General features: G+C 40.7%; 1 protein-coding gene across 6 annotated transcripts in view; it reads right to left on the bottom strand.

Annotated features, from left to right (window-relative positions):
• Nucleotides 1-25,000, bottom strand: part of wnk1b (WNK lysine deficient protein kinase 1b) — a 90,347-nt gene that overhangs the window by 64,810 nt on the left and 537 nt on the right. For all 6 annotated transcript variants that reach the window (XM_087177042.1, XM_087177045.1, XM_087177043.1 and 3 more), the window contains exons 1-2: nt 24,959-25,000; nt 20,093-21,815 (exon numbers count right to left, since the gene is read on the bottom strand). The exon at nt 24,959-25,000 is cut by the window's right edge and continues 537 nt beyond it. In XM_087177042.1, coding sequence (XP_087033168.1) covers nt 20,093-21,043 — 951 coding nt within the window. In that variant the 5' untranslated portion in view covers nt 21,044-21,815; nt 24,959-25,000. The remainder of the gene's footprint in view (nt 1-20,092; nt 21,816-24,958) is intronic.

Genomic DNA, 25,000 nt, shown 5'->3' on the forward strand with positions numbered 1-25,000 from the left:
GCACGAACAGAAAAAGAGGGGGTAATGTCAACAGAAATGCCTCTACTAGGCTTTCTGGCTGCGATAAAAAACACACAAAAGCATGTGTACACACACACAAATGCATGTTACATCATGCTGCTGGAGGTTTATGAGAGGTCAGAAAAACAGGTTGAAGTCAAAGGGAAGAAGAAAGTAGGTAAGAAAGTTCAAGAGTCAGGCAGAAACAGAGTAAGAGTGAAACATGCAGTGTACAGTAAAAAGACAGGCAAACACAGCACGTGTGTGTGTGTGTGTGTGTGTGTGTGTGTGTGTGTGTATAGCTAAAGGATGTGCTGCTCCAGAAGGATGTTTGCACTGATGAATACATTAGGGCTTTGAAAGGCAGCTTCACTGTAACTGGCTGCCTGTTCAAACAGCTTCTGTGGGTTCACACACTTGATGTGACAACTGGCAGCAATTCGGATTCATTCAGGTGCAAAGCCTGAGAGAGAAGACAGAAGTGTGTGTACTATGATATGATCCATCAGAACCGCAACTTCAAAAGGCTTCCCACACCAGTTTATACTAAGTACGGTGCCAACACTTACAGCAGCATCAGTGTGTATGAATGTTGTGGTTGGAGGTCTGAGGTAGATCATTAATTTCTCTGATAAAAACCTGAAAAACACCCTTTCACTCTCCATCAGTCATGTTCTGAAACACTTTGACACTTATGAAAATATCTGTCTGCTATCAGAGCTATCATTAGCTGCTGCTCACAAATGGGGCCCTCTTCAAAAGGCACTTAGTGTATCATGGGCACAGGGAATTAAACTTCTAACTAGGCCTGTGCTGCTGTCTGAACCCCCACCCTCTTAAAACATTTCTGCCATGGTTCACCCGCTGAGCAGTGAAAGTAAAACCTGACCTAGTAGCATGTCCTTTCCATTTCTAGCTCCACTGTCCCACAGATGAGGAACAATAAAAAAAACCTCAGTCACATGTTTTCATGTGGCAATATTGTGCTTTGTTGGGTGCAAACTAGGGATGTTCCCCATGAACAATGTTTCCATCATTAAATGATCATTTAAAATTAGAGAACTCAACTAGTCTTAAAGAAAGAAAACAAGACAGTCAAAATTGAGCACAATTGAATTGGGAATTACGTGGGATCATAGCATCTGCAGGTAAACAATGTCACACTGGTTTGCCGAGTGTGGCTAACATTAGCAGTGCTAGCACCAGCAGCCTTCCTTTCTGAGATGTCATCTCTCTCTTGATAGAACAATGCAGAGGTGTGTGACTAATCTCCACAAATCTTTCACAATGTACCGGTCAAATTGCTGCTACTGTGCACTGACATAGTTCACTGACACATGCTTCTGTGACTCCCTAGAGTAAACTGTCATTATCTAGATTTATATAATTAAACAACCCAGTCATAAAAATACTTTGGAACTAGCAGCCATAGCTGCCAATAGCTGTCATGTTGTTGATCTCACTATGACAACAGAGGTTAAAACAACAGGGAACAGAGACTGGTATCTTTAAAATTAATCATAATAGATGAGAAAAAAAGATTACAAACCAGCGATACAAGCAGTTTCAGACAAAGAAAACTGAAAAGGAGGAGGAGGAAGAGGAAGGAGTAGGAGGGGAAGAAGAAGAAAAAGAAGAAGAAAAAGAAGAGGCCAGTATATGAGCAGAGCAACAAACTTACAACACCTATAACAGAACCTCTAGATAAAGATGGATTACTGGTCATGGTTGAAGATAACATGGAGAAAAACACAAATTTACCAATACTTCACTGAAAACCAAACCATCTGCCAGGGGCCAACAAGTGATAATGACGAGTGATGAGGGATTGGCATGCAAACACACACACACACACACACACACACACAAACACCAGAATCGACTATGAGATTGCACGCTCATATCCTGTGTAGTCAGCACAGGACATCAGATATGATTCATGTGTTGGGTGAGTTTTTCCCTCTCTTTTTTCTTTTCCTCCTTTTCTTCTTCTCCTTCTTCTTCTTCTATCTGTCTCTGCTAATCTATCATCACTGGGAAGGCCTCCCCCAATGGACCCCTTAAGTGACCCAAATGCTGACCCTAAATCTGACCTCAGACCCCTCTACTCAATGAGACTCTCAATCCATCTCCTTGTGTATGTGTGTATATATATGTGTGTGTGTGTGTTTCCAAGCATGTCAGCGTGTGAATGCACTAATGTGGATGGTTGCACGTGTGTGAATCATAGTCTGTTTTTGCACATATATTCAACTGCATACATCATATTTACATAAATATGTGTAGTATGAGACTCTGCCACCACAAGAGTGCCACAGACGCTATATGGTTTACATATTTAAAGGTTGATTAAAAAAAAAAAAGCTACTGCTCTTACAAACAAAGTGGCTGCCTGTTCATTCTGTCCAACATTTTTACCCAAGCTCCTCTGCTCTCTGTTCAGGCAGTTCCTAAATGAAACATTCAATAATTCTGTGAAATGGCATCTTTGGCATGAGAGCCAATTCCCTCACACTGATATGCCACACCTTAGCCACATGTTAAACATGTCAAGTGTCCAGTGTTATAAATGTGCTAACACAATCAAGTAGCTTGGGGTACACTAAAGAAGCACCGGTATAAATTGTAGTTTTTGTCAAAAAACAAAAAAAACACACACACACACACACACACATTATTGGCCAAACTCCTCAAACAAAGTCAAACAACTGTCAACAGCACAATTCAATTCAATCCAAAGAAAACAACTGTATCTGTCACTTCTGAACAGATTGTGTGCCAGATACCTCTGTGTGATTTTCAGTCAATGAAGTGGGAGAAATAAACTTTGCTGACAGAGGTCTCTCTGTCACAAAGATCTGCTGAGACTAACTTACTAGCTGGACATTCACACATTTATCTTTCCCATACAACGTTTGACCACTAAGCAGTTGTACGAGAGCAGTTGGAAGTTATGTGGGAGTTTAAAAAGGACGCTGCTTGATGAATGGTGGCCATGATTGTTCATGGCCTCTATTCAGGGAGAACACTGACACACACAGAGTTTACTGGGGTGACAGTAATTTGAATATGATCCAGATGCCTTCATTTGAGAAAAGAAGAGAAGAGAAGAGAAGAATGAAGGTACATAAAAAGGCAGGATATGAAATATCAGAAATTGCTGCTGCTAACACCTCCAGCCCACGAGACTGCTATTTATAGCCAGAGAGAGAGAGAGAAAGAAAGAGAGTGAGCGAGATCAAAAAGGTAGCAGTGAGGAAGGCAAGTTCACAGACAAACAGCATAAGAGAGAGAAGACAGCAGGAGGAGCAGTGAAAGTCTGAGAAAAGGAACAAGGGACAATAAAGGAAAGCAGTGAAGAGAAAAAGAACCCGTTAAAGGGTGAGAGCTGCAGACACAAGAGATAAACAGAGAAAAGTGTTGGAGAGAGAGAATGAAGAGATGGACGAATGATTGTGCACCAGACTGAGAAAATACCTGGGTCAAACTGTGGTCGTCTGGAGGATGACTGGAATGACGAACCAGTAGTAAAAGACAGAAAAAAACATGGAACTAGCAACAGAAATACAAGAGAAGAGGCTGGGTGTGGAAAACATCTTTTAGTTTGTTCCTAAAAACTGTACGTACTTTCCCTGAGATAGGTGTATATACCTGTCATAGGCTGAGTCAGTGGAGGAAGGTTTTCTGCCAGGAAAGAACATGCAATGACAAGATACTTTTTATATAATTAATTTGTTTGAACCAAGATTCAACCTGTCTGATTAAATGAAACACGTATATGATGGAATCCCCACATACTAGAACAGGTGAAAGAGGTGGAACCACTGAATTTTGCTTGAAAAATTAATCAAATGATAAAATGATTATCAAAATAGTTGCTGATTCATTGTCTCTGGATCGACTGATCAATTAATTAACCAATGATTGCAGCTCTACTTTAGAGCTCAGTGCATAAAAGCTGTCTAAAAAGTTTGTCTAAAAACTAGCACTAGACCGATCAATCAATTGGGCTGATATATTGATACTAGCTGATATTAGCTAATATCTGTATTGATACATATTTTGGTCAATAAGTGACATGTAATGGCAGTCCAGAAATTCCAAAGATGTGTTTATGTAATAACTTCTCTCTGCTCATGAACCCTTATCTGATTATTTGAAACTCAAATATCAATATGGGCCTAAAAAATCCAGTGTGAGTCAGGCTTTTAACTAAAGCGATTCATCAGTATAAGAGAGCCATGAACAAACACAATGAGATAAGTTGCCCACACATGCGCAGCTTGCATCCATGAACACACCCACAAAAACATTTTCACACACCCATTTATACCTAAATGATGCATCTGCTCTTTTGAAGTATCACTCACTTCATGGTTTGCTCCCCAACGGCAAACTGAGCTCAATGTTGCCAAACCCCCTTAACAAAAGCAGGTGTGTATGCCTGCTCACATTGTTTATTCTTATTACATAAAAGAAGGGATAAGAGGACTGAGCACCTACTGTCATTTTGTTTTGTTAGCGAGGCAGAAATACTTGCTGGCAGGACCTGTTTGGATTAATGAAAAAATGGTCCTTCAATAACAAAAGATATATTTATGATCTGGACAAAAGAGGAAAAAGGACTGAAACGGCTTAAAAAAGTAAGCAAGTTTTTAATCATAAAACTGAACAGTGAGGGATTCCTGGAAAAAAAGCTAACCAGGGATGTGTTTGGCTGATAAGAAACAAATAAGTCACAGACATGTTGAGACACGGTGGGTGACTACAGGATTCATGGTCACAGTTTGGCTTGGGAGACGGCCATTCCCATAGTCAACTGTTACGTGTTCATTCCCACTCTCTAACCAATTCACACACAAACAGACACAATTGGTTTTTGCCCAATATATAGCCAAGCCACACAGATTGAGTTCTCAGTAATCCGTGATGAAAGAGGGGCAAACCTGATGGGTGAAATGCAGTATCTGCTCACCAATGTTACAGGTGTTGACAGACTAACAGGTGCTAAGAAAATTGCATTTAAACATACGCAGGTTGAAGTGCTGAAACCACCAGATTGGTGATTCAACCGAGATAGCATCAGCATTTGGTAGCTTTCCATCTTCCCCTCTTTCTTCCCTCTCCTCTCTGCTGCCCTTTTTTCACCCCTTTGCCCCTTTTTACCTTCTTCTTCTCATCCTCCCCCTTGCCCGCTTCAAGCTAGTGAGCTGAAACAGAGCTAATGTTTGGGCTAATTAAGGACATTCCCCACCACTGCAGTCTGAGCAGATTTGCTGTTTCAACAAAAAGGAAGCCTTCTAAAGAGTTTAGAGTTAAATCCTCCCTAAAATGTGCTGGAAGATACTAGAAATGCTAGCAGTTCTGAGCCTTTTTGGCTCATCACCCACCAAAAAACAAAGCCATGCTCTGTTGCAAGCATAATCACGTACAATGGCAAAATTAAACACCAAATGCTCTTTTTATATTGCCACTCCATATGCAGTTTTACTAGATTATTAATTCGAAGATGCTAAGTAGATGCAAATTCATATTTCTAACAAAAATTATTAACAAGGCACAAACAAAACAGCAAATGCAAAAAGCAGATCAGTTATTTGATCAAAATAATCTTGCAACACTCCCAAGCTGAGAGTCTGTCACTTATGCTCAATATTCCAGAGGAGCCTTTAACAGCTGACATATTTCATAACACTATCATATTATGACCAGTGGTGTTTCTCATGCATCTCGCAGGTGGCTTGGATCAACCTGTTTGGATAAGCAGCTTCACGTAATTTCATAAGGCCAGAGAGAAATAGAAATGCTGCACTATGTGGTGAAAACAAATTTAAAGTCCAGCCGTCCATGGTTAGCAGATCAGTGGTGAACCATATTCATACTCTTTTCTGTATTTCTGTGAGCCTGTTATGTTGTCAACAGTGCTGTCTTAGATATTCAGCACACAGTACTAATCAGTGGTAACAAAATACAAAATACTTTATAATGCTTACTGGCATAAACACAGGGAGGTATCATGTACCAGCAAGAGCAGCATGTTCCAATGAGGAGTATCATTCACATTCACTCTCTTTACTGTCTGTTAAATTTTAAATCAGGCAATTACAGGGATTTTTGATAAAGAAAATAAGTGAAGGGTTAAATATGGTCACAACTCTATGTCAATAAGTCTGTTGGAAGGAAAGTGGTGTAAAAGTATAACAAAGCTTTGTATCTACAGGTAACAGATAGCTGGTGGCTGACCACACACTATCTGAAATATGCCTCTGAACATACAGAAATAGCACCGTGCAAAGCCTCTGTGTGCATATGCAGTAACCACAGAGCGCGGATGTGCTGTAGACTGTGGTGTGGTTTGGTGCCACCTGCAACTTAGACTGCATTGCTGCAAATTTTAGGTGCCTTTACTTTTTTTCCCCTCTTATTTTACACCACACTGGAGCATGTCAGCTTCTCTGGTTCTGTCACATGAAGGTACATAGCACCACTTCTATTATTAATTACTGTGGATAATCAATAGGCGATATAGCTTTGTGTCCCAAATATTCATAGAATTCAGGATATGAAGAACACCCTAACCTGTTCTTCTGCAAGTCACATGGCCATATGCATGCATGGCCACCCACACCTCAAACACACAAACTGTTTAGACACACACAGAGGCTCAGTGAGGCATTATCAATATGAAGTACAGGCATAATGATGCCAGGATCTCTTTAGTGAATGGGTTTGTGGAGTTAATCTTCTTTAGTAATTCACATGCCATGTTTTTATTTATAATTTCTGGAACTAAACTGGTTTATTACAAGATACGAATTCGACCAAACAAGTCAAATAATTCCCCTCCAAGTAGAAACTAAACTGCAGCACTACCATGGACGGCTGTGTGAGCTGCCCTATGCTCTTCCGCAAAAGCCCCAGGGTTAGGGAGCATCTGGATATTGAATATACAATGGAGCAGACAATGTCTAAAGTACACAGGTTGAATGGGACTTCCATCAGACCACAGGGGATCTACAGTCCATTACCTTCTAAAGCTCCCATTAATTTGCTGTCTCACTCTCTCTGTCTGCGTCACCCTCACTTACTCTCCCTCTGTCTCTCTCTGACGTTGTCTGCATCTCTTTTTTTTATCTTCCTCTTTCTGTCTGTCTGCATTTATCTCTATGAATATCATACTCTCTTTCCGGGTTGTTTTTTCCATCAGGCCTTTCTGTCTCTTTGAATAGTCCGGTGCTCTTTCTGCCCTTGTCTCTGCCTTCACCCCTCTCTTTCGCTCATGACTTATCTCTCTGGTTATTTTATTGTCCCTTTCCCTCTGTACTGTGCTCATTGCGATTTTGCCACAGTTTCTACCTGATATTTCTCTGTGGCTGCATTTATCTACTTGTTACAGCCAATCAATGTTTTCTTCTTTTTTTTGTCTCATTTTAATTTCATTTTAGTTAGAAGGCCCAAGTTCATGAGTTCTCAAGCTGTGTATTCCCTTTCAACAAGACTAATCTATACTGTTTAATAGAGGTGAACTGTTTATGGATCCATTTTATCACTGAATAATACAATGTACCCCGCATCAGTAGGCACACATTTCAGGCAACCTGCGTGACCGTTTGTATTACATGTAGCTCCATTAGCTATAATGTGCACACACACACATGAGAAGAACAAGAGATATTTCCAATCAAATATTGATGGAGTGAGAATGGATGGAGGCCTTCTGGTAACACACACACACAACCCCTCAAAAAAATGTAACATCTAAAACAAGATCTGCCTCTCCCTCTTTCTTCAGATGGCTGTACATCTTTTTCTCTCTGTTTTCTTCCCTCTCATCTTTCTCGCTCTCTTTCTGTATTTTCTCCATCTTTTATATTTCTTACACCTGCATCTCTCTTGCCTTCTCAGCGCCACCTTCTTCTCAGTGTAACTTAGCCTGAGTCAACAACAGGGTGACAGAGGTTAGCTGTTTATCACCCATAACACAATGAATAGACAACGCAACCCAACCCACACACATCCACACACACAAAGGAAGGACAACAGTAAACAAACAGACCTGACCTCTCGGTCAACCCTGCTTTGTTATAATTTGTGCGTGCATGTCTGTGTGTGTCACAGCACACATGTTTGTGCGAGCAGGAAATCACAAGAACTCATTCCATCTCAGCTGCATGAGTCCAGGAAAAAGTTCCCTCAACAAAATCTCATTTTGAGTCAAGACAGAAATTCACCTTAAAAGGACAATTTAACAGGACATGGTGTCTGCTGCAAGGATCCAACATTTGACTTTTTGATTCTAAGATAAGACCATAAGGCAATATTCCCACATCCTGTCTTATCTCATCACAGAAACCTCTTCCATGTAAAAACCACTTCAGGGGAACATAAACCCTGCAATCAGCTCAGTTCGTGACTGAAACCTTATTGGTTTATTGGTTCAGGCATATAATACAGGCATGTCGTAATACCCTCACGAGCGATGGGGATTGACAATGGCACGTAAACTACAAGAAATATTTTATACCATAAGCATTTAACATTTTCAGTGTTTTTCACAGCATGCAGCGCTTTAAAAGCAGAAAGTAATACTGAGATCTACTGTTGGCAAACTGTCTGCACTGTCTCACAATATCACGGTTTTATTACGCATTAAAATGATTTGTGGCAGATGACGGTTGCAAGTCATGCAGCTGTTCACCCTCGCACCCGACCACAGCATTAAAAGGACAGAAGGGGCTTTCCTGTTCAATTCAAACAGCATTGAGGGCTGCATACCATCCATGTGACCTGGCTCTGCGGTGATTACATCATGCAGACTGTGGCTTATGAGGGATTGACTCCTAATCTGGTGGGGAGAACTTCCTACCTAACTGACCACAGAGTGATTGTGTGTGATTTTGTATGTGTTTATCATGTTTTCCATTGACTCATCATTGTGTCAGGCTGACACTCTCTCTCAAACTTTTTAAAAATTAAAAATTTTGGCATTCATAGGATGTGACACATACAGAGGAGACTCAAGTTTACCCCTGATAATGTATATTTACAAATTAACAGCATAAGCAAAAGGTGTAACTGGAATGAAGATTCATTTAGTATATATTGAACAAACATGCAGCCAAGGAGCAACAACATCAACCACTACTTCCTAAGAAACACTTAACAAACTGGATAGATGTTAAATCATGGTCTGTGCAAATACTCATAGGTGTCAAAATAAACAAGGCCTCTGTTTGTTACCATTTTTAAAAAGCATACAAGCACATAACATTTTGTTGAACTAATAATCATCATTAGGGGATATTTTCATCTTGATAATGTGCTTTCCCAACGAAGATTTAGGAAAAAAAATCCAACATTGCTCATCTCTATGCTCATTTACCACCGCCATCATCAAAATATGGCAAGTACAGCTCAGTGAAGGAGCAGGCTTGATAGTTTTAAGCCAAACATTTTATCCCAAAAACACAGGTTCTGGGTGGAAGATTCCTCTAATTAAACATCCAAAATTTCCATCCAACAATATGCTAATAGCATTTTAAAAAATAAATTATCAGAAAACAAAGTAGCATTTCTCTAATCTCCACCTTTTAACTTAAAATCCGTTATTTTTTTAAATGAGGAAAGTGTAGAAAGTCGACCCTATACACACAGAATGACACACATATCCACTTTGACACATGCAGCCACACTCATTCTGCTCTAGTTATGGCTCAGCAGATGACACTCTGCTGCTCTGCTGCTATTTATAGAACAGAAAGAGAAAAAAAAAAAATCTGAGGGAAAAATCCCATCTCTCCTCTCTCTTTGCTCCCTCTCTCTGTCTCTGTCTTTCTCTTCTCTTTTCCCAGGAGGCTTTAGTTAAGGTCATGGAGGATGGAGAGAGCGAGACGGAACCAGAGAGTGAGAGAGGAGGCCAGAGACAGAGAAGGAGAGTGACAGAGACAGAAAAAAAAAAGTGTGACAAACACAAAAACACACACACACATGAACACAGACAGAGAGTATTGGTACAACACTTTCTTCTCACTCAATGTTCTTCAGTTCTATTTCCAGACGTAAATGAACCTGTTAAACCCCAAACCATTTCTGTTCTGTACACTTTTTTATCTTGAGCATCAATTGGTTTTACTTGAATTTTCTCTTAATATAGACTGATCACATATCAGAGACAAATGAGAATAATTACAATCAGTCTATCTGCATGTCTATCTAAATTTCAGACTATGTTGTCAGTCCTAACTCTTACCTGCTGTTTTTCACATGAAATATTTGGTCATTTATAAATACAGAAATCAGTGATTTTACATGTAATAATAGAAAATATTTTTAGCAAACTGCCCAACAACTTAGAACATGACAGAAATTCTACTTATAGCTTTCTTTTTTTAACTGGCCTACAAGTCCTTAGCTACAGTAGGTACCTGTAGATAAACTTCATATGAGCAGCACTGCACACCACTGTGGAATAAAGGAAACATTGATAACTACTGAAAATTTCAGCTTCGTCAGAAAATCCAATAAGCTTCAAATCTTGCTGGGGTACATATCATACCTCATTTCCTGTCTCCTCTCTACTATCAACTATCAATATAAGGTGAAAATGCCCAGAATTATGTAAAAAACATCCACTGGGAAAGTAATATCATCAGATAAAAATATGAACTGTAAATCTACAGGTAGCAGAGATTTAGGCTTGGGAGACATCCCAAAACAAACACAAAGATTAAGCAGTCTCCCCAGCAGAGACATTTATTATGGAGGTGGGGGGGCTAACATTATGATGGGTCCCCCACCCCACACCCCATTCCGCTAACAAGATGACATCTTATCATTGGAATGTGAGGAATCTGGGAACCATACAATGAAACCAGGGAGCTGCCTCCCCAAACACACACACACACACACACACACACACACACACACACAGAATAAGATGTGAACACAAAGAAAGAAAACAGGGGCTCACTTGCACATGCACACACATTTTCTATAGACAGTCTGAGCAACACACACACACAAAGCAGAATAGTCTGTGTGCAGAGTCATTTCACAGACAAAAGCCAGAGCAGACTAAACACACAGAAAAAGAAAAGACACACAAACAGACAGACACAGACACACACACACAGTGTTGTAGAGCAAGCAGTCTAGATGTGCAGGCCAGGTCACTTTACGCTGATGCAGACAACCGGCAGTTCAGAGACTTGATCTATTTTAGACTGAGGTCACACTCACACAGTCTCCTACACCCCTTTCCTACTGGAGATGCACTGGTCTATTGGACACACATTCAGCCCTGCTGTCACTGGTTCATCTGTTGTATCAGAGACAGTAATCTGCAACTGCAGTTTCTCCCTTTTGTTATTTTGAAGTCAGGAGTCAGTTAAATATTGTTTGAACTTTATTAATATTTGATAAGACTTATCTAATACTTAATCAAATTCTATAGCAATGGCTGTTTACCAAACCCAAGCGGCATTCAATCGACAGTCCATTCCCATCGACACAGTCAGTTTTATTCATAGAGCACAAAATCACACATTTTCCACATAGGGCTTTACAATCAATGACACCCTCTATCCTTACACCCGTGGTTCCAATAAGGAAAATTACCCCCAGAGAAACCTTTTAACAGGCAAAAAGGGAAGAAACTTGAGGACCCCTCTTCCAGTATACGAATGGATAGACGCAATAAATGTTGTGTACTGAAGAGGCAAAAAACCTTTGAGTGAAAAAAAGAGAAACCGATGTATTCAGAGGGAGCTGAAAGAGAAATGGAGGCAATAGACTGAGAAACACAGACATAAAGTACTTCAAGTGGATTCTCAATATTTCAGTCATATTGAGGGATGACACTGTTTCCCAAGATTTGGAGATAAAGACTTCGAGATAAAATTTAACAAAGACACTCTTTGCTATATCTGCACTTTTTCTGATCTATCTACCATTTCATGCAGTTTATATATAAAAATGTGTGATTTTCCTTTATTCTAGTGGTTAAAGACAATACCCAGTAATTTAAGGGCCAAGGTTTAATTTCAACCAGAGCCACTCTGAATCTGTTTGTAGCAACTGGATAGATTGGTGCAGTTTTATATAAACACTGAATTCCTACCAATTAAACTGAAGAAAATAAAGTATCCTTGAGGAACTTAGTAATAGTTTCAAGCTAAATACTATAACATTTTCACTGTATGATTTGGTGTCTAAGCTTTTGTTTGCCAGATCCACTGCATCCGTCTGAGAAGGAGAAACTGTCCACCTGATCCCAGATTTGTCATTTCTGGCTCAAAACAACGTGACCCAATCCCCTGCCTGCGATCTGCAGCTGTCGGCCAATCGTTGCTCTGAATTTCCAGGGAGTGATTATTCTTACAATGTCAGTATTGTTTAGCAGCTTCCTGGCAAAACATATTAAAAATGGGAAAACCATAACCCTCTTTTCGCTAATCAGGTGCACACTTGCATTTAGTCAGGCTACTGTGAGAGTGTGTGTAGGGTTGAATCTGGGTTGCAGTTAAAATTTCCTAATTACAATAGAAATTCAGGCATCCTTGAGGACAATGCTGGATATAAGCATCGTGGGTTTAATTCAGGTCCTGTATTTCACATATTTCACACACACACACACACACACACACACACACACACACACACACACACACACACACACACACAACAATGTTTCTGTGGCTCTATCTCTCTCAGCAGTGTAGTATCTAGCATCAGCTTGAGATAATCTTCAAAGTGGACATTACAAAAAGATCAATGATTGGATGAATGAGTACAGTGGAGGAGGAGGAATCAGACAAAAAGTTAGTCCTCCTCTTAATGTGTGAAATTCAAGGAGGGAAAGATTGATGTCAGTGGACGAGAAGGAGGGATTAAGATGGAGAGAGAAACAGAAGGGAGAGAGAAGGAAAATGAGAAGAGCAGGGATAGATGAGGGAGATAAAGGGAGGGAGGAGTGAATCTGATTGAGAGAGCAAAGCTGGAGCAGGAAGAAAAAAGCCACAACGAGCAAAGAGAGAAAAGAAAAACAGAGAGAGAGCATAAGCTATGTCATCATGTCTCACTGTGCAAGTCATCTAACATCTGCATGATGCATTCAATGTCCCCAACTCACCCCTCAGCACACACACACACACACACGAGCCCTACATCAACTGTAAGCACACATTGCCTTTCCATGAGTCAACAACATACACATACAGACAACCTGTTTCCAATTAAACCGCGCTATAATCAAATAAAGCACACTTACCAACACAAACACACAAATTCAGTCACACACCCTCAGCAGTTTCTAAAGCATCCTTCAGTCTCTCTCTCAGCTCTTTTCATTCGCAGGATGACTTTATTTAGAAGAGGGTGCCAAAACACTTCAGTGTCTTCATCTTTGTGACTTGCAAAACCACACACACACACACACACACACACACACACACACACACACACACACACACACACACAAACATACACAAAATGTTAGCTCAGGATTACACTTGCTAGTTTTTTTTCAAAATAAACACAGAGAGTGGGAGGGAGGAAGGTCAATAGAGTTTTCACTCTGAGCGCACACTCAGTCACACACACATCTCAACTGTTAACACACATATCTAAGGCTTCAAACCTCTCAAGAGAGATTTATGTGTGTGATAAAATGCTGCACTCCCATCGGTGGAAGGTCTAGACTTCATGCAGTATTTTAACTATGTTTCAGTGACCGTGCACAAACATATGTCATTTTAAAATAGTAATTTTGTTTATCACATCAATTACACCTCAATTCACACCCTCCACTATAATCAATACTAATTAAATTCTTAAAGGCAAGGCAGCCTGACCCTATTATTCATCATTAGGGGAAACTCTGGTGTAAACACACACACACACACATACATTACACAAAAGGAAGTGCAGGGATGGTTTGCATATGAGGAAGTGTCAGCTTCTCTGTCTCCCTTCCTTTACTTCCTCACTGACAGAGCAACGTAGTGAGAGAATGAGTAATAAAATGAATGAAAAAGAGATTTCCTCAGTAACCTCTTCTAATCCTCTGTCATCTTCAGGTTATCCTGTATCAGAGCTGAACACTGAGTGATCCATAGCATGTTTATGTTTTATCACTCATAAATCCAACTGGCTGGGCCTTGGGGCCTTCACATATCTGAGCTACACGTCTTGCTGTTAAGTGTTTATGCATGAGTGTGTGTTTGACAGTTTGACAGTAAGTCCTAATGATGAACTTGGATAGCCATCATCCCTGCAGTTTACGTAGCAGAAAACAAACTTGTTTGGCCATGGTGACTGCTAGATTCCTAAGATGAGATGCAACATTTGCCCATTTTACAGCCAGTTTTATTAGAGAGGAATTAGAGCTTCATGAGTGATGTTGTCATGATGATTGATGGCACATCTACACATACCTACAAGCCATATACCGACAACTACAGGGTAGCTGGTGTTGATTTTCCAATCCTGACTGTAGCACAGAAAGGGCTCAATCCTGCTATAAATTCTTTTTTCAGGTGGTTCTTAAATTATTAGTCCACAAATCCATCTGCCTGTTTAACACATTAAAAACACAGGAAGTATCCTGCAAGTTTAAAAAACGTTTCCACTTTAAGGTTTTTATAATTAAACAGCTGAGCTCATCTGCAGTGAGGCTCAGCCAAATGAATAAGTTAACAATCCCCAAAGCTCGCTGCAGTGTGCACACACCCACACCACCACTACATATACACACATGTATTCATATACAGACCCACATTTACATGCACATACAAATTAGCTTAATTGCTATTAAGGAAAAGGAACTGAGTAAATTATTTGTAGCCTGCATTTAAAACATTTACGAGAAAATGTTTAAGCTGCAAACACAGTTTCCATTCCTTTTTTTGACTGTCTGTGTGTGTGTGTGTGTGTGTGTGTGTGTGTGTGTGTGTGTTTTAGGGGGTGCTTTTTAGCAACTTCAGTATCAATCAGCAGTGAGAACTAGCCTTTGCTGAAGGCCTGACACAGCTGCAGTTTGCTGTTTTGTCAGGGAAATCTGAACCTCTGGAAAGTCGAACCATTTCACCTCAGTTCTGCTGCTCTAGAGTAATCTGGGGATATTTATCTTTCAGTAAAATACTTTCTCTTTTTCGTACACATGTATTTATATACATAATCTCCAGTTCAAACATTTTCACTATTTCCAAAAGCATAATTTGAATGTGGAAGATGACTTTGGGAAATAACACTTCCCAAAAGTCTTCCCAAATGCCTGATAGAATCAATCTCAACAAACATCTCTGTGTCCTCTTTCTGCCTCTTGCTCCCCATATTTTGTGCCTCCGATGTGATCTTTTCTGCCTCCCTCTGTCCTTTCACCAACACATGGACAGATTTCAGGCCAGTACCAGGTTAAAATGGGTCATCACTATCAGCAAAGTGCAGCAATGCTAGAATTGGACTCTGTGAGCCATATTTATTACCCCCGTTAAACAGGACTCATTATGTCTATTCTGTGGTACTACAGTGATATTTACCAACATAAAATGATAATGAAATTGTGAAATAAAATGTACATATGATTTTATAATCACAAAGACACAAATATTCTACACTGGTGCAATACTTGATCACACCAACAGAGCTGTCTGAGCTCAGAGATCAGTTTCTCTCTTATGGCTCTGACTGAATAACCGTTATTGAAGGAGAGGCCTTGGAGCCCCAAAAGTGTGTGCATGTGCTTGTATATGTGTGTGTGGGGAGGGGGCTAATCCGCCTTGTGTTGCTGTTGAGAGAGAAATTTCAAGGTCTTTGAGTGCCAGTAGAACTAAGAGCCTAAGGTCACACACACACACACACACACACACACACACACACACACACAGGGTCCCTCCTCTTTTTGTCCTCAGTTCCTCTGTTTCATTCCCGCTTCTCTCTCCTCCTCCCCCTTTTCACTTTGTCTTTTCTCTCCCACTTTTCCTCCCTCCCTCCCTCCTCCCCATGTTTCCCATTTCTCTATTCTCTCATTGAACTCCCTCCGCATTCACCTCCCTCTTCCTCAAACCCCAGCTCATGATATTTCTAGCTGCCTTCATGCTCCTCCTCCCATCCGCCAACCACCTGTCAACCAAACGTTCTCTAAGACTAAATATTTCTGGTTTTGCCATTTGTCCCATTTTATCTCCATTTGGCTCTTTACCTATCTGTTTCAGCCAGAGGAATGAATGGATGCTAGGCAGGCTCCCAGTGATCGCCTCTAACACAACAGGCTGAACTTTGACCTTTAACCCTCCTTCCTCCATCTCTGCCCTCTTGTATGGCATCATTTTCCTCCTTCCCCTCCCTATGTTCTCCTTTCTTTTTACCTCTTAGTTGACTCAAGCTTCTAACTTTATCTCAGCTTCATGGAGTTTGTACAATATGCAAATCTGTTGCCACTGACTTGGGGGGCATCCTGATTGTGTGCTTCACCATAACAGTTCACGGCCGTCCTCAAGTGCTTTGCATTTCAAGCAGAGACCAAAACTGTTTTTCTGTACAAGCCACAGTGATGGTTTCATCTCAGAAATCTTTCAGCACTTTCACCATTTCATGAGCCACACAGACAGAGGTACTCCAAAACTGATGTTTGTTTCCTGCCAGTGAGACTATTAACAGTTTCAAGACAACTGAGGGTTTTCAAATAATCTTAAATAGTTCACAGAAATAATAAACACTATTGTAACCGCACTGCCTCAAGAATAAACTGAACCCAAACCTTTCCCTTTGTCCATTTTCTCTCATTCCAGGAGAACTGCATCAGCCTCTTCTTTCCCATCCATCATCTACCATCCAGTCTAACAAGGAACCTTAAGATAAGCTACTGGGTGACCTTCCTCCTCTTTCTCTACTCTCCCTCTATCTATTCATCAATCTATTCCTTCACTAAAGCTTAAGTAAACTATCTGCTCTGTCTCTTTTCTCCTTCTCCTGCTCTGTTTCCATTCATCTATGGATTCCACAAGTTAACCTGCTTTGGATCAGATGCCAAATAACTTAAAGACACAACCCCCCAATCACAAACCCCTATCTCTAACAGGCCACTGAATTTAAACAACCGCAGGTCACTTACATATGCATATTGTAGTAACTCAAGGGATGGAAACATACTCACACCACGTGCACACATACATACAAACACACATTTGCACATACAGAAAACAGACAAGTTCCAGATGATCCCGACTCCCACAGATCTCCAGTTGCCATGCCCACCCAGTGAGAGAATGTGATTGGTTGTAGTGTGTGTGTCTTGTGTGTGTGTGTGTGTGTGCATGTGTGTGTATGTAACTTTACTCCCACCATTCTGCCACATGTCAGCAGTTGCTCAGACATCTTTCACTCACACTCACACAGGATTACAGCCAAGCACGATAGAAAAGTACTTGTCTCTGCATGCATATAGCCGAGTCACCCCAGGCCTTCAATACCTTTATATAACACATGTTTAATGAAAAATTTCACTCCAGTAATCGTGCGTATACCATACACATATTAAATTTGCCAGTCTGTTTACTGTGATTGTTTAACCAAGTTACAACTTAACCAGTTTTTAACACACCATCAAAATCAATCTGAGGTCTGGATCTGTCCTGACAGAGACCTCCTTGACACAGAACACTAGGTTTCCTCTTTCTGACAAGCAAGTGAGACAGAAAGAGAGAAAGAAAGAGGCATGTGTGACAGAGAGCGAAAACTCGACAGAGGCTAGACGTTTGTTTTCTGATAAACAAACTGCCGTTTCCTAGACGCTGGGCATCAGGGCGAAGCTGATTTTAGCTCCTGGGATTCAGGAGGACTCGAGGAACATCTTGTGATGGAGATGACAGGAAAACAACCTCACAGTCCCACAGGAAATAATCACACACTGACAAATATAAACATGTGCAGATTTGAAGAGATAACATCTAATTACACTGTCTCACCTTGTTTGACTTTTTCTGATTCTAATTAATCAATCAGTCATGGAAGAGACTAAACACACAAAAACTAGCTTATGTTACCCATGCCTTTCAATTCATATGTCAAAAAACATTTCTTGCTTGATTTCTGATGTATTACAAATTACAAAATACTCTCAGCATGTGGCTAATTATGTCATCTCCCTAAAATTTCCTGTCGTTCTGCAGAAATAATGCAAAATAACGGATTCAAAATCAACTTTCTTTTAATCTTGTACATTTGTTTCTCTGGTTCAGTGTTTCATCAGGACAAGCAGTTCCACGTGAGTCTATGTCACTGTTTTCTTCCTCTGCTAAAACCTCAGCTCAGTCAGTGCCCTGGATGTCATATGACTGTGAGAGTTATTATTCTACATCTCCGGCAACTCAACACACCTCTGCCTCTGTGCTTACTTGTCAACAAGACAAGCAGCAAAGGCAATCTCCATTTTCTTCGCTTTCTGTCACCACCAACATACATTGATCTCTTCTGCATGTCTCTTGTTCACACTTTCTGTCTCTCTGTCTTCCTGACACACACTCACTGCAGATGTTGCATCAGTGAACCATAATGTAGCAATAGCATCCTGTGGTAGATTGTGTGCCATCCTGTCTCGTGTTTCACCTTTTTGTTAACCCTTATGTATCTACATACTGAGAATGACAGCTGATTGGGAGCTGCCCAGCACAACTTGTCCTGTTCCAGCCACAGAGAAACTATACTGGAGCAGCTAGGAAGTCATCCGTCCTGTTCAAGGGCAACATAACCTGGAGAAGTAGGTGAGGGATGCAACAGTTTTACTCATTCACTTTCGGTAACCTGAATTTCCCAGACAGTCAGGGGATTTTGAACAGAAAGTTTCTAGTTATAACCTCAATTCTTTAACCTTTGAATGATACTGTCCTAAATAAATAAAAAAATCACCCTACATTAGGCAGATTTATGAGTCATCTGAATATCAAATCCACGAGTTTAAACCTACATTTAGGCCTCGACTGTTCGGCATCCTCTTTTTCATTTGATACTCATTTAGGCAATACGTAGTAGTGGTAACCTGATTCACCACGGCATCCGTTCACATACAAATCAACCGTTAACACTGCAGGGTCAAAGCAGGGTAAATGAAGGGATGTAGCAATGAAAAACAAAACCACGATGTGACAGCAAAAGAAGTGCTTCAGCTACAGTGGCTGGCAGATTTGCATCATTCCGCCTCAGTTTGTAAGGTTGTTCTTTTACTCATGCAAAATCAGCAAAACCAAGGAGAAGATTCTGAGAAAACTTGGAGAAATTCTGTATCTCACAACTGTGTTTCGACATAAACGTAGAAATACAGATTCGGCCCAAGGAGCTGCTACAACTACATGTCAATATTTTAATTTAAAATACTTTTTTTTTTAACAACTACATATTTTTGAGCAGTGCAGATCAAGATGGAATCCATAACACATGGGGAAAAACAACAGTTTGAGCATCTTTAGAAAACAAATATGACAGCTATTGTGAGCATTCACAATGCACTCACAGTAAAACTCAACCTTAACTCAAGACACACAACCTAAGAAGAATTGTGCAATTACATCCAAAGCAAACCAAAATTAATCTTGAAGGAGCAAGTTCAGAACACAAACTACCTCATAACTGCTGCTTAAAATTACACACAAGCATGTTGTTGATAGGCAACATCTGGTATTTCCCCAGTGTTTCACTTTGCTGGCTGCTGGTAGGACTATGGCCCTTCTAGACTTGTCACACTTCATCTAAAATTCAGCAAAAATGAGAGCAAACACATGGATCTTGAGCCAGAATGTAATCTGCAACAGTATCTCAACCTCAATCTGATTGTGATCCCATTTTGTGAACATTTATACAGGAAACCAGTTGGGTGAGCAGGAAGTTCTCACATAGAAGCCTCAATATCTCAAGGTAAAAATAAGACATACAGTACAAGAAAACGTAAAAAGACAAAACACACTACCTGGATGGATTTCAATCACCTCAGGGATGACAACAACCACAACATGGCATTTAATAAAACACTTAGCCAGATGAACAGGAGGAGACATAGCACAGACACTGAAGAGGTAAAGAGGTTTTATGAGTCTGGACTTACCTGGAGTTCACACCATGCCACTTCCACAGTAGTCTCCGTGTCCAGTCCCTTGTACACAGTCTTAAAGGACCCTCTTCCAATCTCTATGTCAAATTTTAGGAAGCGTCCATCAGGTGAAGTCCCAACAGCTTTTGTCTCTACTTCCTCTATATCATCCTGCACCCGTTTCTCAGCTTCTCTCTGCTCTGCTCGGGCTTTCGCTATACCTTTCTCCTCCTCTGTCTCCCTCTCTTTCTCTTCTGCCGGGCTACTAACGCTATCCACATGTTCTATCACTTTTCCATCTTTTCCCACCTGCTGTGTGTTCTCAGACCCTCTGGGACGCAATGTGACATCAGGCTGTTTGCCTACTGTTTTGTCTGTAACATCCAATACTGTCGGGCTGGGCTCTTTTACTGCCCTGTCTGCACTAGGTTCAACACTGCTACTGGTGGGAACGGCAACCGTGATACTGCTTACAGCTAAATCTTCCTCAGAATTTTGTACATGTCCCTCCACAACTGCCCCACTGAGCCCAAGACAAGGCTGAATGGTTGTACTTTGCAAATATGAACCTCTCAGGGCCTCCCTGTCCTCAGCATCGTGCACCCCAGGTCCAGGCCCTGAGGGCTGTGGAGTGAAGAAGGTGGGAGGCCCCTCACAGTCTGGGGGTGAAGTGAGTATCACAGCTGCTTTGCTGGGCAGGTCCAAAGCTGTGGCATTGGAGTCACAAATGACACTGCGACGGAAGAAGCGGTGTTCGGCTGTTTTAGAGTCTCTGTCCATCGTGTGGCGCCGACGTCGGACCTCGGGGTGTCCGCCGAGCTTCTCCACCACGTGCGAGTCTGAACTGGCAGAGCCGTTCACATTCTTGTGAGGGGTCTGGGGTGATGGACAGGGGGAGGCAGAAGAAGGGGGGGGGGCCGGGGCAATGAATTTCACTGCTTTGCTGCTGCTGTTGCTGTCAGACATTCCTCCCCGAGGCTCAGACCACAAAAGAGAAATTCTATACGTATAAATAAAGAATTTTTTACACAAGTAATCAGACCAACCTATGTGTAAACTGATTGTGGGTGCAAATCTTGACCAGCAAGCTCCTTTTTCAAATGAAAAGCTCTTCAACCTCTGATCAAACTCCAGGAGAAGCAAATTGGACGGCTTAGAGAAAATAAATCAATCAAATCAATTGACTGCAGCGATCTTTGTTGTGTTGTGTAGTTTTTTGCAAGGATTTATTACTTCTACTTCCTCTTTGCAATGTCAACTTGTTTCAACAAGACAACTTACAGTTCCTGCAAGGCCTTTCCATACAGGGCTCAGCGAAGCCCCAGGAGAGGCAAAGGGGCTTTCTCTTAAAGATTTGGGAGGGAAGGGACCAAAGGCAGTCAAAGGAGGGGGAGTGCAAGCACTGCAGTGAGGTGACACCCGTCAAATTAACACCCGAATCCATCCTGCTGCCAACATCCAGAGAGCAACCACCACGACATGGAAGAACTGGAGATCTAACAGACCAGTATGGCCTCCAAAAGGCTGATAACACAAAATATGGTTGGAATCCAGTCTGTTACAGCTTGACTTGGAGGTCAGGTGAAGTGTTTGTAAGGACAGGCTGAAGCCTCCTCTGCTCACTGAAGGCAGGACTCCTTGGAGAGGTTGCTGGCCTGCCAGGTAAGGCCAGACAGAAGGCTAGTTAGGCCACGCCTGGCCTAGCCTGGCCCAGCTTGGTCTGCTTCTGTCCTTGTTGCTGGAAATAAAAAAGAGGTTTTCTTTATATATCTGACCATACATCACAAAATTCAGCATCTGCTTTCACTTGACAACATCACTGACTCAACCACCTTCAAGGGACTCCAAAATGATACTTGGTTCCCTGCCAAAGTGCCTAGTTGAACATCCAAGCTGTCAAATACTGTGACATTTTACCACCATTTGGCCCACAATCAGTGATAGTGACACAAGCAGGGTGGAAATGAGCACCAGCCAAACGCTGCTTCAAGTCTGGTTATAGTTGACAAATCTGTCAGTTTCTCTGACCACTAAGCAGAGATCTATCCCTCATTTGGATGTTTGTTTCATAAGCAATTTGGATGGTAAAATTGTGAAACTAGGTCACTGATGACAAAGTTGGGTTTCTAATAGCCTACCAAAATGTGAATATTCATATTTATTAAAGCTAAAAAAAGAAAAAAAGTATTCATTATTCAAGATTTGGCTGTTAGAAGATTTAGCCAGACTTTTGGCCCATAAAAAACTCCTTCACTCTTGGTTTTAGATTTATTAGAGAACATTTGACTTGATCTGAGCCTGGCACAAGCTTTATCTCCAACTCAAGCTCATTGACAGGAGAGAGATCTGCATCCCACCCCAGTCTTTCCCTCCCAATTGCCCCTGTGGAGTTAATGCAGTGGAGGGATGCAGTAGAGTGTGCGCCTAATTGCTCCACGTTCCAAATTTAGCCCAAAGTCACCACAGCCTGGCTGACCCCAAGGTTAGGCTACTCTGTGGCAATTCAGCAGCTTAACATGAGAGGAGGGGGCACTCAGAGTGACAGAGATAGAACCACTGCACAGAAACTAAATGCATATCTAAGGACAGTGTACATGCATATTACATTAGATATTTCATTACAGAAATCTTATTAACTTATTAGGAGGTAAGAAATGTGTTCACTGAATTTGCAATTTGCCTTATTTAACATCCTACAGATAACAATGTTATCATACTGGCAATGGCACAGAGGAGCAGCAGCTACTTGGGTGAATGATGTTAGAAATCATTCACATTACATTAATTCATGTTGAAAACAACCCATAATAGGTTTTCACAAGTCTTATCAACACAGATGCACAAAAAAAACATGCAGAATAACTGTCCTATAGATTTTCTTTAATTATGTCCCCTGTGAATGGGGATTTAAAATTGCACTGAGCAACTGTGTGCAAAGTGTGTCAGTGAATTGAAAACTGTACAAACCACTCTCACATCAAAACAACACAGAAGATGTGTGACCACATCATATGAAAGCATATGCTACAAAAGATGCAAGATAGCCAAAGATGATCTCATGTTGATAAGCTGTGAAGTTTTCTTTGCATGGAATATGAGTTTGATTCGTTCTGACGGTTTCCTATTAGGAGCCACACACACGCTACTAATATTGTCTCAATCAAGGGAAGTGGGTGAAGGATTGTAATGAAAAGGTCACAGTGCCTTGAAGCCATCAGGTAGAATCTGATTTGGTTTTTAGAAATAAAAATCTGCCCTCTGCAGCTTTATATGTTGTTTTATTATTTGTGTGTGTGTGATTTTAAATTGTGTCAGAAAAAATCCCTCAGATTATGGAGCCTGGACCTATTTTGCCTGTAATGGCACCTGGATGCCCTAGAGGTTAAGAGAAGTAATTTATTCACCCAGATGTCTCAACTTCCAGTCCAGGTGTAGACTGTATAGAAAGGACCTGCAATGATCAATGAGGTAATATATTACACAATACAGGGACACCAATTGAAGAGACTAGACTGATGACTTATGTATGAAACAGCGGTACTCACTGAAGTGTATTACAGGGTGTGCTTCATCTAAGTCACAGAAAAAAATTCTCAGATCTAAATATTTCATTGGACAGCCGTACACTCCCAGTGCCCGAACTGTATCTGTGACCTGAATTGGATAGATATATCATACTGTTTATAACTTTAATAACCCCAAAGGGACATTGAGGGGACATTAATTCAGATCATTGCACCTGAAAACATCTGTCTCTCTATGGTTGTTATTATGACATGTACCTTATTTAAGAAATGAGCCATGAGAAGATGTTTTTACAGTGATTTTACGACAGCTAGGGGGGTGTAGGTGTAACAGGAGCAGAGGCTTTATGCTTCTACAATCATATAGCTTTTACTGACTTAATATAAGGGCAGCCAGTAAAAAGAACATACATAGTAAATAATTGAAAATAAATGTTCTTATCTATACTCTATAATCTATATTAACAGCAATAATAGCCAATTGTGATTGAAAGGTCGAGTCTACAAAATTAATATTCAAATTGACAAAAATAGTGGCTGATTTTGGCATTACAAATACATCATTATCATCACAGGTGTCCCGCAACGACCAATTAAGGGACAACCCTTCAATAACCTGAAATTAGCATTGCTAGCATAGCCGATATCACTGAAATGTTTAAATATATTGCAACAAAAATATATGAATATTAATTTAACTCAACGATACAATGTTAAGTTGTGTAAAATATTCGAAAAGCAAAACACTTTTTCTTGTTATTAGATGTTAGGCTCATTGCCACATGTAACTGCCATTATTTGATGGTCATACTTGTTTTTTAAAAAATAAGTAGATGGCTAATATTAAAAAAAAACACGAAGGAATGATACAGAATTAAGTATCAAAAATATTAACAAATTATGAAGGTTTTGTCAAGATTTTCTCCGTGCAAATAATAAGAAATTAATTACATTTGTTGAGTTTCGGTCATTAAAAGCTAAAGAAAAAAATATGTTCGTCTTGTTAAAATGAACACAGGAGGCACGAGACTCCTCAGCTACAGTCAAAGTTAATGAGCTTTTAGGCTAACTCATGACAAAATGTATCTCTAAGTTACGTGATAATATTAATATTATATAGGTTGCAAGTTACTAACTGGAAAGGGTGCAAGCTTTTTTCTGAATGTTCTGAACCTTGGAGCTTTGTGGCAAGACTGAGCAGCAAACCGTGCAGTGAGGGGTTCACTGCAGCCTGTTGAGGAACTCAAGAAAGCCAGGCTATGCAGCTAACTTTGCCCACAGGCAAAAACAAGACGCCACCAAAAACCACTCACGATTTAGACAAAACGTCATCATAAAACAAAAACTGTACCGTTACCTGTTACATCGGTGTGGGCTGTACTGGGACCGTAGAAATAAG

The sequence above is a fragment of the Seriola lalandi genome, unplaced genomic scaffold (genome assembly GCF_002814215.2).
Source record: "Seriola lalandi dorsalis isolate HSWRI2012SDOR001 ecotype SW California unplaced genomic scaffold, Sedor1 jcf7180002054579, whole genome shotgun sequence".
NCBI lineage: Eukaryota > Metazoa > Chordata > Actinopteri > Carangiformes > Carangidae > Seriola > Seriola lalandi.